The following is an 18726-nucleotide window of genomic DNA, read 5'->3' on the forward strand; positions in this document are numbered from 1 at the left end:
AGTGACCTGAAATTAAAGGCCGAAATTAGAGTACTAAAAAGCCTGATAAAATTGAAAGATTAAATAGAATCCAAATGTTGTAACCCACAGGGTTTCAAATAACAATGATTACATAAACAAAAAAGGAAAAGAATAAATAGAAAGTGCAAAAATACAATAAGCAGGAGGTATAAACTTATTTTTATACCTCCCTGCAATAAGTAAACTTTCGTTTTCCCATGGCCCAGCTACATATTGTACAAACTGTCAATTGTCAAGTTATTTTTATCAAATCTCAGTCTTGTCACAGAAGTTCTTTTACATTTATTTCTCTTTATACTGGGTCATCTCTTCAGTACAAGACTGGGTCGGCCGTGGACTGTGCCCGTAGCACCCTTTGCCATTAAAACACCGCCTCTATCATCATTCTTCTGTACCTGGTGTGAAGTAACATGCAGAGAGCCAGACCTTTCTCTTTAATTAAAGCCTTGACAAAAACATATGATGTGCCCATATATGGACATGATGATGTCATATCATACTATATCTGGGCATATCACTACCATTTTTTGTGTCAAACTAGTTTGATAGTGTAGACAGATAAACAATTTTCAACCTTAAAAAAAAAAGGATACATCATTTTTGCTTCTTAATCTTTTAATCAGTTCCAGCTGAAACATTGTAAAAATAAACATGTAAAAACAATGCAAATTATCTTTTTAAAAATAGTACAATTATTTGTTTATGATTTTCACAATCTAGTAAAAATAAAGTGGAAACACAACTTTGGCTAAATGTTTAAATTATTTTCCTGTAACAACATTATGATGAATATACTACAAAAATACTAACAATTACTAGAATTACTAGACATTAACTAAAATTCTTTTCATTGGGCTATTCTCTATAACAGCATTTCACAAAAAGTGCATGGTCTGCATTACTCCACAATCTGTGTAGATTATTACAATGCCTTATTTAAATGATGCATGAACTATTCAACTGTATTCAAAATATCTACTGTAGTTTAGGTAAAATCACAGCATTTTGAATGATTGTAAAAACATATATCTTCAGTAAATGAATATGTGGAGATATGTTTTTTGTAATTTACTAGGTAGGGCATACTTTTTCCTCAATCAGGGACTCTATTACAATTCAGCTGTTTTATCAACTTGCACAATATATTACTTTCTTTTGTATTGCACATTTAAAACTGGATAGACTTTATTCAATCAATACAAACTAAAATATAATCACTACACAAAACAAATGAATGTAATAATAATAAATACTAAATATTTATTCGGTCACTCGAGTGAGTAAAGGTGAAAGTAAAACATGTTTTGCACTAAACTCCATTGATACATCTATTACTGCAAAGACAAATGCCTTTGAACAACATTGTACAACAACTATGTACCAAATAAACATATTATTAATAAACCATGTTATGACCTAATATGTGAATTTGTGTTGTGTACTCTATAAGTAGGCAATGAATAGAAAGATCAATGGAAGAGTATGAGCATTATTATGTTATATTGGTTAGATTTAAAAAAACCCTAATAGGGAGAAGACGTTTTTCTTTATTTTTACACTGGTTGCTGCTTATATGTGCTACAAATATTAAAATTGTATTTGAAAACTAAGTCTAATGAAATTTCAATATGAAAATGACAGATTTCACTCTATGGTCACAGAGATTTCTGAGAGCAATAATGAATGAAAAGAAATTATACCAAATACATTAATAGAAGACTATAATATTATATCAATTTGTGTATGTATACATTTCTAATACTTATGTACAAATTAAAATACATTATACTTTGCTTACTTTTTAAGTTAATTAGGAATATAACAAGTAATTTATTATCATCACAAAATACAATAATACAGTTACATATTTATATCCACTATCATTCAATTATTGTAAACTATCTAATGCAATTTATTATGTCTAGGTTGATGATGTGTAAAAGTAACTTTTTGTACGTAGTCCAAAAGAAACTTATATGGTACAACAGCTTAGATGTATCAAAGTACATGATTGGTTGCTAAGTTGGTACACCATTTTAGATGTATCAAAGTACATGATTGGTTGCCAAGTACAACAGCTTACAGTAAGTAAGTACACCTATTAGATGTAGCCAAGACAACAGCCGATTTGATACCGATTTGGTACAGTAGTTTCTCCATCAGTAATTACCATTTCTTTTTATTCCAGATTGCTTACTTTATTACTGTCAGCTAATATTGCTTGTGGGATATCAATAATCTAAAATAAACAATGAAAGTGATTTTAAAAGAAGTTCTGATAAGAAGGAGAAATAACTGGAAAACTTATGGAGAATAAAAGGTGAATCTAAAGAGATAGGTGTCAGTACAGTAGTTAGTAAGAAGATAATTAGAATTGGGTATAGTATTAATGGTAATATTCTGTAAACTTACGGAATCAAATTTTACTTCTTGAAAGAGTTCTTGAATGAATCTTCTGGCAGAGAGACGGAAAGTATGGGTTGCTAATGTGTGGCAGACATCCGAATAAAGGCAAATGTCTTCAAAAATATGTGGAAACTTCTCTTTTAAACTAAAAAATATATATATAGAATAACTTGTCAGTTACCAAATCAAATAAGGAAAATACACTTGTAATATTTAGTTATTGTTATAATAAATAAATAATAATTACTTTAATAGACCCTGTTCTTGGGCTTTCCTTCTTACTGAGCTGCACATATTGCTAATAAACTGCATTAGTTCCTTTCTTAATAGTTGATAACCATGATTTGAATTGTATGACATGAACTTAGATGAGCTAAGACGAGAAAAGTTACTGACATCGCTTGATGGACTCATAGAAAATTCTCCCTTTTCCATTGAATTCTCAACTGGAAGATTGTCTAATGGTTCACATTCACTAACAGATCGTAATCGTCCATAATCTGAAATAATATAGCAATAGTATTACTGATGTTTTGCAAATGTTTTTTACATCAGCTTTCAAATAAAAATACTTATTTAGTCCTATTTGAACAATAAATCTAAAAATTACAAATTTAAGAAAAATAGATAATTTTGTAATTAGTAATAATGATGGAATATTTGTTTAGTCAATACACCACAATAACACAAGGATTGGCTACTTCAAATTGCACATCATTTTTTGGTAACATTCGATACAAATTTAGTTTTAAATATTTGATATAATAAACTTTTAAAACGTTATATTTTAAAAAAGCCATGCATTCAAAGACTTTAAAGACTATTTACCATTTTCATCATCTGTAACATCATCTTTAGAGCAACGGAAACAATACTGTCTTAAATGAATATCATCATCTGCCTGCTGCGAGTTATATTTGTCTCTTTGTAAACTGTTTCGTGTAACGTGACCAATGGATTGATAAGACTCTGGTAAACTAGATTCTTGTGGTGATAATGGTAACAAGGTTGGGAATGAAGTACTTAGGTTCTTGTGTTTTGTAAAGCGTACATTATCAACACAGGTCACTTGAAGCTGCTGGGACTGGCAGTTTTCAGCTAATGTAAAGCAATTTTGACGGTATAACGTTTCATCATCCTGAAAACAAATTATCTAATGGTGAGAATAGTTATTTTCCATACATTGTTATCTTAATGATGGAAGACATGTTTATGTCCAATGCATTTATTATGCGTTATTAATCATATATTGTCATTGAAATTCCTACACGTAGGTTTGTATATAATTGAGAAACACATAAATGTTTGCTCATTTAAATGCACCCTCCAAACCCACACATGTAGTAAAGGCATTAACATGTTAACATACTTACATGAAAAATAAGATGGACATCTACAGGTAAGCAGAGACCCATGTACCCACCAACAGCAGATGTAATTCTTTGATTAGCTTTGGGCGATGGTATACATGGCATGCTATTGCTAATGAAACCAGTTAAAGATCCAGAACTTCTGCTTCTAAAATAGATGAATTGATATTAGCATTATTCATAAATAAGACTGCAAGAATTTATGTTTTTTCTTCAACTCTGTTATTGTCACTGTTGAGTGGTGGTGAAATAAAATGTGAAAATATTGGCTGCAACGGTACAGTATTTTGAAATAGTTCTTTGGCAACTTCTTTCTTATTTATTTTGTTTATTTAAATGGTACAAAATTCTTTATATTAGGAAATATTACAACTACATACTATAACATAATAACCACATGCAGGAATATAATGTATTGTATACTAAACTTACAAAGGAAATTTAGAATTGGTTAAATGATCATCTTGGAAAGTGTTTATAAGGCCACAATCATCCACAGACAGTCTTCTGTGTAACTGAAGAGCACGCAAGGCTGCATACCCATTAGCATCCCGCCTACTTGTAAATACTGCATTAGTTTCAAACGTTCCACCAGAGTTCTTTCCAAAACTTCTTGGAAGAGTCCTTGAAACTCTTTGTGTAAAGCTAGGAGTTCGATGTAAGTTATATTGTCTCCTTGTAGCATCCGAAGAATGTACAGTTTTAACAGTTTGTCCACTCATGACTGTACTTAGACTAGTCATGGATGAGTCGTGGTGTGGACTTGATGGGTGTGATAACATTGAACTTACTCCACTTGTTTGTGTTGTGTCAGTTGTAAAGCTTTCACTTCTACTTTTGGAACCAGCACTTCCACGACCAGAACTTTCATTACTATTGCTTCTAAATTTGAGACTTTGACTGCGATCTCTGGCAGTATTTGTTGGAGGTGGATAAGCAGAGTCTGTGTGGGCTCTTGGTTTGGTTTGTATGCTATGTTGGGAATGTGAATTAGTTATTACGTTCCTTGACCTGGCTTTACTGTCACTATTACTTCGTATCTTTTGCAACGGACTCTTTAATAAAGAGTCATCATTTCCTTCCATTGAAGGCATTGTTTTAACTCGTCTCAAATCATTTGTCCTTGGAATACGTCTGTCTTGATTAGCTGCAATTTCTCTGCGAATACCAGAATTACATTTGCTATAACCATCTGTGTCCGCTGCTTGATAAAGTGGAAATCCAATCTTATCTTTGTTTTTTGACCTTACTGAACTTTCAAGATGAGGAGCTTTTTGTGCTCCAGTAGCCAGTTTATGTTCTCCTTTATCATCAATGCTTAAAAAGAAGGTAGACTTTGGACTAACAGCAACATTGTCACCAGTAACAAAAAACAAGCTTTCAGGCTCTTGGTTAACAATTGATTCATCAAATTGATATGGAGAAGGACTGTTAGTTCTTGTACTGACACTATCAAAACTTGACATTGATGTACTCTCTACAAGTTCTTTTTCACTGAAGATACCTTCTTGCTCTTCTACCACAGGCCACTGCTCATTTCTACTATGTCGAATGCTTTCCCATCCCAATTTACTGAGTATGCCAGAACCTTGCTTAGTCTTTGCTAAAAGGCCCAGCACATTGAAACATGTCCTAAAAATAAATGTGTTTTTAAAATAAAGTTCAATCAATACGGTAAACATTTGACAACAAGCACATAACTTGGCAATTAGCTGTTTTATACACCTGTATGGTAGGAACAATGTCACATTTGACACTGTAATGTAATGTATATACACCATGATGTTGATACCCATATTTATTTGCAAATTGTACAAGGAAATCTTTTGAATATCTTGGTGATGAGAATGGCCAAACTGAAAATAATGTATAACCAGATTGTGATATTCAATGTTGTTTAACTGTTTTTTTAACATTGTGTTTATTGTTTTTCGTATCATATCGTGTATGACACTGTATCACAAAAATTGCCTATAATACTGCATAAATTATGTTATATACTGTAGCATGAGAATTATGTGAACTGAAAAAAAGAAAACAATTTGCTATTACAGTAATTCCTTGGTATAAGGTATCATTTGAAAGTTTTGAAAAATTAAAAACGTGACAAAGAAAATCTTTGTCTATTTTACTTACCCCCTGACTGAAAAAACCTCACACTCTTCAGCAAGGCGGATGATGTCTGGAATGATTTCTTCTCTTTCAAGTAGTTTTAACCCCCAATTGCTACTTCCAATATGACCCTGTAAAATACCAATCTCAAATCATTTAATCAAAGACCAATGACAACTGTTTTATCATTTTAACTTATTTTAAAAGTTTATTCCTTTTCAAAAAAAAAAAAACGGTCTACAATAAAAATGTTAAAAAACTTACCACGGCCCAGAGGGCAGCCTTCAAGGTAAGAACTCCATCACACGTCACCATGTCAGGACAGTGAATTGTGCGACAAAATTGACTTAGATAATCCTAAGAAAAAAACACCCCCAAATGAGTGAATATTGAATTAATATGATGGAATTATATCAAGATTATCACAAAAAGAAAACTGTGATTATGAAATAAAATAAAACTATTGAACAGAAAATGATCACATCAAATCAAATAAAGCACAAACCTCTTCATCTATAAGGTCAGCTCCACCTTTGTGTTGAACAAGCTGTCCATATAAATGTGCAGGAACAAACACATCTTTGTTCTTTCGGTCATCACGACTTCTTCTAACAAATGCTCCTTCATACATTGGTTTAATATAACTTGTAAAAGCTTCATTCATTTGTGTTTCAACAAGAACTACATAACGTTTGTTGAAACTGTTGAACCACTTTTGAAGCTCATGGTTAACAAAGTTAACTTCAGATAGGTATCTAAAACCTGTTGTTGTAGATAAGAACCTAGAAAACAGTATTTAACAATTAATAACGCATTTACATGCCACAATAAGTAGTAGAATATATTCTTACATTTTTGTGCTCTATACAGTTTGTGTTTTGTTTTATTGAATAAAGTAGTTGAAATAAAAATAACCAAAGAATTTGGATAACAGGTATTTATTCTTTTGTATAGGTTTGCTACATCTTTGTAAAAGTTATATTTTAATTTACATTTACATATAAGTTTGTTGAATTCAAGAAATAACAAAATGGATAAAATCCAATTAAAAGTATAATGAAATACCTTGTTAGTAATATAGCTCCTCTATCTCCCATATGCAATACAGTTGGTCTTATTTGTACAAGACTATGCAAATTAGCTTCATCCTCACACGCTTCATCAATTATATCCACTGATTCCAAAGCTATTGCTTTGTTTTTATCATACAATTGCATGACTAGTAACTCCATACCCCAGTTGTGAAAATATGGTATTCTTGCTCTTAAAAGGACACGCAGGTGGCTTGTTGTGTACAACCTCACAGCCTAATTAAAATAATTTATTAACAAATGTTTACAGTGTGTTGGTTAGTCAGATGTTCATTTTTCTGCAAATAAAAACTTCTGAAACTTTTATCTAAAAAATAGATTAAGTTAATTTCAATATTACTCATACATTAAATATACATCTTATGTAATAATAAAATACATACATCTACAGATGAAGAGAGCATTTTTGTGAGGATCACTCTAGCCAGGCCATCTCTCTTGTAATCCAAACATGTTATAATAAGCCGCAACAAACTGTCATGATGTGACAATGTACACAAATCTAAAAAGCTAAATTTTGAAGAAATTACCAATTTGGTGAATTAATTGAATATACTCTAATTGTTAGTAGATAACAACATAATAAAATTTGTGTATAAAAAAATCATATTACATAATAAATATTTGAAATATAAATATATTACTAAAAAGAACAAATGCATACATACTATTGGAATGCACCATGTTTTTCAAGGATTTTCTCTCCTTGCAAACTGCCAGAAAGCGTTCCAAGAAAAAGCATATAATCCTGACTTAACGTTGTGTGTAGACTATGAGGACTAAAAACAGCCTGACCCGATACACTGTTAGCAGGAGATAAAAGTATCTCCCCAATACAATCCACAATGTCTTCTACTAGTTCTGATAAAATACGCTGGCATTCAGGCTACAGATATTGAAAAACAAAATTACATTACGATTATTACAGAATAAAATCAATACAAATGTTTTTATTAGCAACTTCTGTTCAATAATAATGAAGTAAAAATATTTGAAAATTATTATAATATAGCATTGTTTTCTTTACAAGTATTACAGTACAATCTCCCAATATCAAACTCTTTGAAAACCGGAACATTTTTACAAAACCAGATTTTTCTTGAGATCCAAAAGGTCCCAAAGGTGTCAGGTATTGGGTTGACTGTATCATTATTATTATTATTTAAATCTTATAAATATTACCTCTATAGAGCAAACAAGGAACTGGACGAATTGAATGCCAACTACAGTATACTGTTGCAATTCTTGTGACCTCACTTTTAATTTGTCTAAATGTTTACGACAGAACAAACTACTTTGGGGTCTGTAGAAGTAAGCAATATTCCTGAGAAATCTGAAACAGAAATACAGGGAAATAAAAACAAATTGGTTTCAGCAAACTATCCAACAATTAGGCCAATTTAACAAAGAATTTACAATTAAACCAAATATGTAGATTTTTGTCATCAAAAACAAAAGTATTGGCTGACCATATGGCTTGCACAAAGTCTGCCTTATTTAATGTGTTTCAGACCAAATTGATATAAAAAGAGCATGAATCAATGACTTTTAGTTGCTAAAAAACTTACTTAACAACATTTGCATCTTCTGACTTTGAAAGAACAAGACTTGACCACTGAAAGAAAGATGACAAAATGAAGATATCAGCATTTAATAAAAAAGTGCTGTTGGTGCAAATAATTGTTAAACCGTAAAACTATAATGTATCTGTATAGTGTTAATATAGATGTTGATGATTACCTTAAATATTGTGCTCAATAAATCCCAATTCCACTTAATAGGCTCATCTGTCAACACATTGGAATTCTTAATAGCTTCTTCTAAATCCTAAATACAATATGAAAAGATGATGACTTCACCTTGCATTATTTGTTCACAGGTTTTGGAGTAAAGTGTGAAATGCACGTATGAAGGAAGACATAAGACATACAAAACAGAAGAAATTACAGGAGCTTGCAAAACAACAAGATGCATATAAAAATATAAAAGAACAAAACAAAAAATCAGACCCACCCCCACAAGTTACCTTTAATAAACCCTTATGAAGTAATGGGAATTGCATACTTAATATAATATTTATTCTTTTACCTTGTTGAGGAATTGTTTTAAATCTTCTTTAGCTGCCTTGTCGGACTTTCTTTCATTTGCTAAGTCTCGTTGATGTGACATGATGTTATCCAAGAACAAACTTCTTGGAACATTTCCAGTCTTTTTAACTTCATGTAGCGTGTTAAGATGATTTACTGCTGCATTTGCACGACTGTTAAAATATGTATACCTAATATTCAGTATATTTCTTAACTAAAAACAGACTACTGGTCAGACTATGAAATCTTGGTTACAATATATTTAAAAAAATCAAATAACTGATTGTTGCAATACTGTATGCATTACTTACTTTCTTTGGAGTGGTGGTATATTAAAGGCAGCTGCTATTGACATCAATGTTGGAAGGCAATGATAATGATGACTGCACTCTGGGGGTAACAATCTATTTGCCTAGTAATACAATTAAAAATAACTAATTATATATTTTATACAATTTAATTAGAATATTGAGAAGGCTATTAGCTTGACACAAAATTAGGCAAGACATGAGTTGTATAAGTATTAGGCAAGACATGAGTTGTATAAGTATTAGGCAAGACATGATTGTATAAGTATTAGGCAAGACATGAGTTGTATAAGTATTTAAAAAGCTATCCTACGTGGTGTGGGGTTTTAATCTTCAAATAATATATTTTCCATAGTAAAAGATTTGACATTTTGTACAGTAATTGAATAAAATAAAGTAATGTTCAAGTATGTTTAGTACTTAATGTTGAAAAAAAAATGTTACCAGATGAAGCAGTTCTCCAAGAAGAACAGTTGCCATGGTAGCAAGGTGGTCACTTCCAGATGTGATGACTTCCACTAGGCTCTAAGATACAGAAACAATACAATATTTAATATAACATCATTATCTATGCAATTAGTGATAAACAAACACATAAATTATCAATGATTCTAAATTGCATTCAACAGACATACCTCAAGTAACCCCGCATTGATAAATGCTGATAACAACAGTGCATTGTGATTTTCTACTAGATTTGTTCTGGATGATGCAAGATGTGGTAAAATAACTTTAGCTTCTTCAACTACAAAACCTTCTGATAATGACCAACTACTCTGCCAATGAGATGCATCTGTCAACAAATTTTATAGTTTAAATAATACTGCATTTTTAGAAATATTATCTGAAGCTTAGTAACACAAAGCTATAAACACTCTACAACTGTTAAAGATGACAGCACATGCCCATAGCATTTTAAATATCTAATGTATATATAAAATTAAAGAACACTAGTGTTTTCAGATATGGTGTTGAAAATGTATAAAATGACAAAACATTTGATGTTTAGTTTAATTTAGTTAGCATTGCCAGCTGGAGATATTCAATATAATGCCAGGAAAATCTTATATATTTTTTATAGTTTTTATTACCTGATGTGATAATAGCTACAAAAAAATCATCAGTCCAGTCCGGAACATGTAAATGGAATAGGTGGAATATCAAGGTCATAATATGCTTCTAAAAGTTAAATTGAAAGCAAGAAAGAATATAATAAATAAATGTGGAATTGATGTATGAAAAGCAATCCCAATTTGTGATAATAAATAGCTACATAGACAGGCTGGTGTATGTAAGTTCTGTATCAAATACGCTACGTTTTTGCACTGTATAATTTCTTTTTTTTTCAATTCAATAATTAGAAATAAAATCTAAATACATTATAGGTGAAAGTAAGAGCAAAACAGTTTAAAGTACAGTAGTAGTCTCACCCTAGTTTCCTCATTTGGGATACACAAAATGTTTATCAATGAGTGAAGACCTCCAGATTCTGGCTTACAAAGTCTTATCATACCTGTAAACAAATCACAAATCAGTCACAAGTTTGTAAATGCCAATTCACAGAGATAATGTATTTATCATAAAAATCAGACCCTTAACGGGGAACGACATATAGCTAATACCTAGTTCATAACTACTTAATTGTTAGTTATAACAGTAATTATAGTAGATTGCAGGTTCTATCTTGTGCATAATTGGTCATATTACTAATTTTTACTTGTCAAATTCTGAGTAAACAGCAAAGAAATTCAGCCATTTTGGCTGGTCTACTTGGGGCAGAAGTGGTTTATTTCTTTGTGTGAAATTTAGAATCTATGTATATGACAACATATAATTGTTTACACCTTACCAGGCCAAGAGCGAAGCATTGAAATAATGGCTATTCTGCTGGATCTGAACATAATCTCTCTCTCCTCACTTAAAAAAATAATAGACAAAATTATTACAATATTCATTTTAAAAAACACAATAAAATTATAATACTCCACTGAGTCATTTCAGATAAAATAAGGGTAACTTCAAAACAACAGGCAGTGTTTGCGATCTATTTGATCGTATTCAAGAATCAAATCATTTTTATAATTTTAATAGAGCTAATTTTGTAGTATTTAGTATATAGTAATTGTTTACCTTTGGTGTTGGTCTGAAACTTCTCCTGTATGCTTGTAATTCAAATCTGTAAATGGAGCTAAAATTTGCTGGAAGAAAACAATATAATTTATTTTTTACTACTATGTTTGTCTTCTACAATTACTGTATCTCAATATGATTGAGATTTATGGTGCAAAAGAACTGAATATGATTAGTTACAAACGCATTCATGACAAGAACATTCCAAATGTGTTTACCAATAGGCTAAGTAATGTAAAATAGTTATAATATAATAACTATTATGTAACATTAACATGGCAATGGCGTCCAAGGGGACAATTTAATGATAAAGATAAATATTAACCTCAAGATCAAGACTGGAGCGTAGATGACACCTGGTGTGTGGATAGTTTAAAAGGTGCATAATAGTCATAATAACAGACTCATTAATCCTATCAACTTGTGAACCCAAGATGTTCCGTATCAATGTTGCAATTCCACCAGCTTGGGCAAATACATCTGTGTTTTTAATTGCTGATGATAAATATAAAATAATAAATACAATTGACACTGAGATAATAAATACAATTGACACTGAGATAATAAATACTCTCTAGAAAAAGAGATGAGCAAGAGCAAACATGGATATAGTGAATTTAAAATATACAATTTCATTATTACAAGATATTTGAGATGTATGAAAAAGATGTATGAAAAAGATGTATGAAAAAGATGTATGAAAAAGATGTATGAAAAAGATGTATTTGAAGTATTTAAATAAAGCTTGGTTTCCACTAGGACGCAACGCAAGGACGCAACGCAAAGTGATTTTACCAATCTCGATGGATTATTCGAACAGTCGCGTGTGATTGGTCAACTCGCTTGCGTTGCGTCTACGTCCTTGCGTTACGTCCTAGTGGGAACTAGGCTTAAGAGTAAAACAATAATTCGGTGATCTGAGTCCATGTGTAAATAATTGTAGGCCTTTAGAGTATTTACAATAAACGGCTTTTACAAATGAACTATGAATGTACATTACCCAATTCACACAAAGTTGCTAGACAAGCCCTTTGTAGTCGATCTCTCTCACTGTCACCATCATTTGCTATAGCAACTAAAACATTTGCCAGTGATTGGGGAAACAGTTGTGGTGCTACAGTAAGAATCTATAAAATTGTAAACATTTTACAATTTCAACTTCAATTCATAAAACAGAGCATAATAAAATCTGTTCCCTTGGTTAACCAGGTGGATTTGATCTGATGTCTTTAACAGTAAACATATTAAAACTAGCAGCTATTGGGACTTGTTAAGGAAATTAATAATTTCCACAAATTAACATGTCTAGTTAGAAGTCTTGTTGATACAAGATAATTTGACAGTGTTTTTATAGGCTAACCAATTCCATGTGAATTAATTATATTTGAGTACAACATTTCATAAGATGTATTTATTATGGCTATGAGGAAGTTCAAAAGTGACTCATTGTTATTGACGTATGTCTACTTGGATATGAATACAAATACAACAGAAAGGACAATGACCTACAAACAAGACACAAAACAACATGTATTACAAAAAAAAAATCAAAATCCAATTAAATACCTGATTTGTTTATCACATTACAAATATAACAGCTTCTGTATATAACAGCTACTGTATATAACAGCTTTTGTATATAACAGCTACTGTATATAACAGCTACTGTATATAACAGCTACTGTATATAACAGCTACTGTATATATTATTTAAAATAACTTACACGTCTTATGAAACGCATAGATTGAATTCTTTCAACATCATTGTCTTGACAAAAATCTAAACATCTACCAACAAGAATATCAATTTGTAAATCTAACATGGTTTGTAATATTGTAGAATTCCTTAAAAGATAACGTAATGCTCTCAAACATCCTGCCCGCACCTCCTTTGAGTTATCAACAAGAGCTACTCTAAGGCAGTACACAATTTCTGATATTGTAAAGCCAAGTTTATCATCATCTGATACAGAATCAAGGAGCTGAAAAAAAATTACATTAAAAGTAATCACATTGACATTGAAAACTGATGTTTTTCCATTCTGTCAATTTTGTGTCATATAGTATATACAGTATATACAGTATAAACAGTATAATCTGTATATATATTACATACAGTGTAGAATAGGTGAAATTACAAGACGTCTTTCAAAAATAGGAGGTGCACAACTTCAGGTAAATGTCCACATGTTGTCAAAGTTAGGAAATGTTATGTTTACACATTTTAGAGAAACGCGACTCAGAAATAAGGAAGAAAGAAGAATAATACAGAAAAAAAATATTGATTCAATACAACAAGGAGTTATCCGCATATTGCAGATAACTAATAACATTGACATTAAACTGATGATTTTCCAAAAGTAATCACATTGACATTGATAAGTGATGTGTTTCCACCAGAAAGGGGAATGCGTTGATTGGACTGTTGTGGCACCTACACTCTAGCATTTCCTTGTCCAATCACAAACATCTGCTTTCCAAGTCTCTATAACTAAACCCTAACTGGTGGATCTCTTTTACTTTCACAAACATTCTTACCTTCACAAAGTTGTTTAGATAACTCAATCTTCTTCCGTACAATACTTCACTACTGTTTGTGACATTCAAAAGAATATCTCTTAAATTTTCAGGTGGCGCTGTGAAAATCAATACAACAACATTAATAATAAAAGAAAAGTAAACACATTGATTATATTTTTTACAAAATGTATACAACTTACTTGTTAGGCCATTAAGATGGCCAGTCAGCTTAACATTGTCAACTGTTTTCATATCAGATTGATTTATCACTTCATTTCTCGACACAACCATTTTAAAATGCTTACATGTACATGCTACAGCTGCAATACATTTATGGTATTTGTAACAGTGTTGTATTTAAACAAAATACAAACGGTACTAAGGTGGCAAATCGTCAGACTGACTCTAATCGTTAACGTTATAGTGGTGTCCTCTCTGGCTACACTCCACTTTTACAAAAATGCCGACAGAAGGTAGAGTCACAGACAGCAATGTGATTACTAGGTAATGAATTTTCCTTGATGCAACCTGCCAAGTTGTTCTGGTTTGTGCTAATCCATCCAGCTGCTTTGCAAGGGCTTTCTTTACTAGTTCCTATATTTATAAACCCACTGGATAATACTAAATACTAGACCATGACTAAACTAATGAGATATCAATCTTGTCAGAGTAACTCTATTTAATGAACTTTGTACTGGGATGGGACAACTATAAATCTATTCTTTCTAAACTACATAATAATCATTGTCAATATTTGTCAATCTTAAAATATCCTGAACTCTGAATATCAGTAAGATCATGAAAATGGAGGGCATTGCTGCATTGATCAGATAATCATTCTTAGGTCATATAACAGCAAAAGTTATAACACCTATAAATGTACAGACGTATCTTTGCAATTTGATAGGTTGAATTTCTATTTTGGATTACTTTCTCCAAATTGCAATTGTTTTTTGAGATTTTTGTGTGACAAGCTAGGCTTGATGCGTGGCAGAAAATCAATCTATAGAGTGCACTATCTATAACAAGCTAGGCTTGATGCGTGGTGGAAAACCAATCTATAGAGTGCGCTATCTATAACAAGCTAGGCTTGATGCGTGGTGGAAAACCAATCTATAGAGTGCGCTATCTATAACAAGCTAGGCTTGATGCGTGGTGGAAAACCAACCTATAGAGTGCGCTATCTATAACAAGCTAGGCTTGATGCGTGGTGGAAAACCAACCTATAGAGTGCGCTATCTATAACAAGCTAGGCTTGATGCGTGGTGGAAAACCAACCTATAGTATGCGCTATCTATAACTGCTATGCCACACAGCCAAATTCTTATTGGCAATCCTATTCAATAGATGAAATTCAATCTACTTAAATTAAATTTAAAAAAAAAATTATAATTTTTAATTTAGCTTTTATTCTTAGAGATTGAATGAATTACTTTGTATCCACTACTAAACGAATTGCTGGGAATACCTGAACCAAATCATCTGATTTCCTGTTTTTATACAAATAAAGGTGCTTCACTCTTCCTGTTATTAGGCGGCTCTGGTGGGAATCCTGATAGTCACTTCATTAGCACACAAATTATATTGGTTAAAGATTTACTAAAATTATGCTTTGTAATTACACACAAAATAGTAAACTAATAGCTTTGCAATTTAATATAGGTGTATAAATAAACTAATCAAATACAGAAAATCCCACTACTACTCTATCAATTCCATTGGTTGTTTATTGGGTAATACAAAGTAAATAAAGTAATTATTAAACTAAATATAATGTAAATGTGCACTATTATATGAGCTAAAAAACATGACGCCAAAGCTATGGAAGAAAATCTCTAAAATATCCGTCTTTGGTAAAATGTTGATTGAAATTTGGGTTTTAAAACTAAACACCATGCCAGCAGCGAAAGTAAAGTTTTGTCCTTTTTGTGGAAAACAAATCAATTTTTGCACATACAATTGTCAATGGTTCAAATAAATTCTTACAATTTCATTTAATGATTTTTATCATGCAACTCATTCCAAATATCTCTACAAAAAAAATCCCTCTTGGCAAATGCTGAGTAAAAATGATGGTTAGTAAAGTTGGCCTAACCCTTGTACTTAACAAAGTCAACGACTGAAATAAGTCGGCAGTCCAAATGATCAGAAACCGATAAAATTGTGCAGTGATTTTGTTGGCAGATATACAAACAATGAAATAGAAGGGTAGAAGATTGCAAAGCCGTTTTTTTAAATCAAGAACCATTTTGCAAATCAGTAGTAGGCAAACTATATAGGCATAAGTACATTTATATTAGTATTTAAATTGTGTATTTCTGTTCATAAATGAAACAATAAATATATGCCGTACTACCATATGAATGAGTATACACAATCTGTTAATTAGGAGTGTGTTGTTGAAATGAAGGAAACTGGACAATCGATATAATAAATAATTAATATCATTCAAATATAAAACTCACAAAAAAATTATTAAATGTAGGCCGTAGTTCTACAAAAATAAGGAGTACCGAGCAAGATATAGCTAAGCACCGCCCTTGTTTTTTAGGTTAGGACCAAAGTCAAAAGCCTCATTTAACTGGTCGCAAAACCTACCGCGGCAATCGTCGTTTAAGCCCTGATGTGGTGGAAAAAAGTTCCGTATCTGACAACCTAGCTAGGCCTAGCTATGGAGGCTTACCTTTGTTAAGATCTAACGGCACCTCTGTGTCTCCAGTTTCTTGACGACCTGTAAGATAAACATTTAATACGTAATGTAATTTATTATAGGCAAAATATAACCTGGGCAAAAATCAACAAATACATAATCACACTAGTAGTAGGCCTATTACCTTTTCCTTTCCGATAAGAACGAATTCGTAACATGGGCGCCGCCATGTTAAAAATGAAGTGTTTGCGCATGCGTATTTTCTGTTACGACGAAATGCTTTTTGTACATTGTAGGTGGTTTTACTGGGTACCAATCAATTCAGTTCAATCCCAATTACTACCAATAATGAATATGTACACATTTTATTTAAATGACATTTTTTATTTTCTTATAACATAAATTACAAGCCAAAATAAAAGATAATGACCATTGTATTTTGATATACTGTAATACAATTTGCGGTACGTACGTACCACATTATATTTCTGAAAAGTATTAATTATTTTCACTTGTCCTTCACTGGGACAGAAAATCCAGGAATATAAGTAAAATGGATGGGACTGGTGTGAAAGCTAAAACAATAGCAAGGTTCACATTTTGCTGTTAAAAACAAACAAACAAACTCTCCAATAGAGATACTAATAGGTCTGGATGGATGAGTTTATTCAGCTACTGTAATGTACAAACTTTCCACAGTTTGAACAAATCTAAATTTCTCTATTGGAGACAGTTGCTCTATTATGAACACAAATACTAGGCCTGCTGTCGCTTTTCTAAACCAAACACACTTTGAACAATTCTGAATTCTCTTATTTCGAGAGTTCTCTATTTTGATACAACTCAGTCTGTCGCTCATTTCAAAATGTTGGACATCTGATTTATTAGACAATTTCTCTATTTTGGACACAACCATATCGACAAATATAAAATGTACAAAATACACTAATATCATTAAAATATTAACGCACGTACGTTTTATATTATTTATTAGTGAAGTACAACAAATAAACATTTATTGTAATATAACTTTTGATGAGGATTTTACTACAAAGAAAGTTGGTAGGATATTACAAAGTTTCTCTATTATAATAATAATAATCGACAAATATCCATGTAAAAAACGAACTAAGAAACTTATGGAGCACCACAACGGTATTAAACTGTGGAATCAACATTTTCATCATCTCAGTCGTTAATGAAGTGCAAAAAAATAAAGATTTATTGAAATATAACTTTTAATGAGAATTTTACTAAAAGTAAGTTGTAGGATAATACAAAATGCCTCTAATAATAATAATATTTATTTGGATATACACGTCACCTTAACAGCGGCAAACATGCGAGGTTCGTCTATATAATTACACAATTTAAACAACAGAAGAAAAAAAAACTAGGGCCTATATAAATTTGGGGAAAAACTTAAATTAAAACATTTGTCACATTTTGATTGGGAACATTCTTGCTCAACTTAAAATTCGATGGGCACGTTTGCATAATAAATCAACGTTCATTATATAGACCTGTCGACCGTAAATTCAAAAGCATAACAATGCTCTTTAGTCCCATTATTAACACTTTAAAAAATATACTAACAATACTGATACACTTTTTGAAATAAAACAGTTCAAAGTTTTGATAGAATTGCAATTCTTAGTTTCCTAGCACGGCCTGTGTACATTTTACAATAACTGTCAAACACAGCATAAATCTCATGAGAGTTATTTTTCTGAAATAGTGTGCTTCCTAGGACATACCGAACCTTAATAGATAGGTCATCAAATAAACCCAACCCAAATAAACACAATTCATAATACAAAAACATGCAATAGGCCTAATATTAGTTTGCGCAATTCTTCAATTTCAAAGATTCTGTTGACAGTTTATATATTTTAGACACGACAAGCGCTACATACCGCCGCAATTGTCGTTATTCTGCAGGACAAAACATGTCCTTATTTTGGACACTGAGCATGCCATCTGGACATTGAGCACTCTCTAATTTGGACACTGAGCATGCCCTCTGGACAC

General features: G+C 31.5%; 1 protein-coding gene across 1 annotated transcript; it reads right to left on the reverse strand.

The window, feature by feature from the left end:
• Positions 1–626: 626 nt before the first annotated feature.
• LOC144844162 (rapamycin-insensitive companion of mTOR-like) lies at positions 627–16925 on the reverse strand. The gene is made up of 29 exons (XM_078700912.1): positions 16880–16925; positions 16729–16776; positions 14064–14161; positions 13250–13507; positions 12526–12652; positions 11851–12020; positions 11526–11593; positions 11245–11312; positions 10826–10908; positions 10487–10574; positions 10031–10188; positions 9840–9920; positions 9399–9499; positions 9089–9260; positions 8741–8827; positions 8569–8615; positions 8183–8333; positions 7669–7886; positions 7384–7510; positions 6975–7216; positions 6415–6691; positions 6174–6266; positions 5934–6040; positions 4230–5429; positions 3801–3945; positions 3256–3565; positions 2675–2927; positions 2434–2572; positions 627–2260 (listed from the first exon to the last, which is right to left on the reverse strand). Exons 1-29 carry the CDS (start codon positions 16923–16925, stop codon positions 2201–2203), a joined length of 5022 nt encoding a protein of 1673 aa, XP_078557038.1. The 3' UTR covers positions 627–2200.
• Positions 16926–18726: the final 1801 nt, after the last annotated feature.

Source organism: Antedon bifida, chromosome 6 (genome assembly GCF_963402885.1).
Source record: "Antedon bifida chromosome 6, ecAntBifi1.1, whole genome shotgun sequence".
NCBI lineage: Eukaryota > Metazoa > Echinodermata > Crinoidea > Comatulida > Antedonidae > Antedon > Antedon bifida.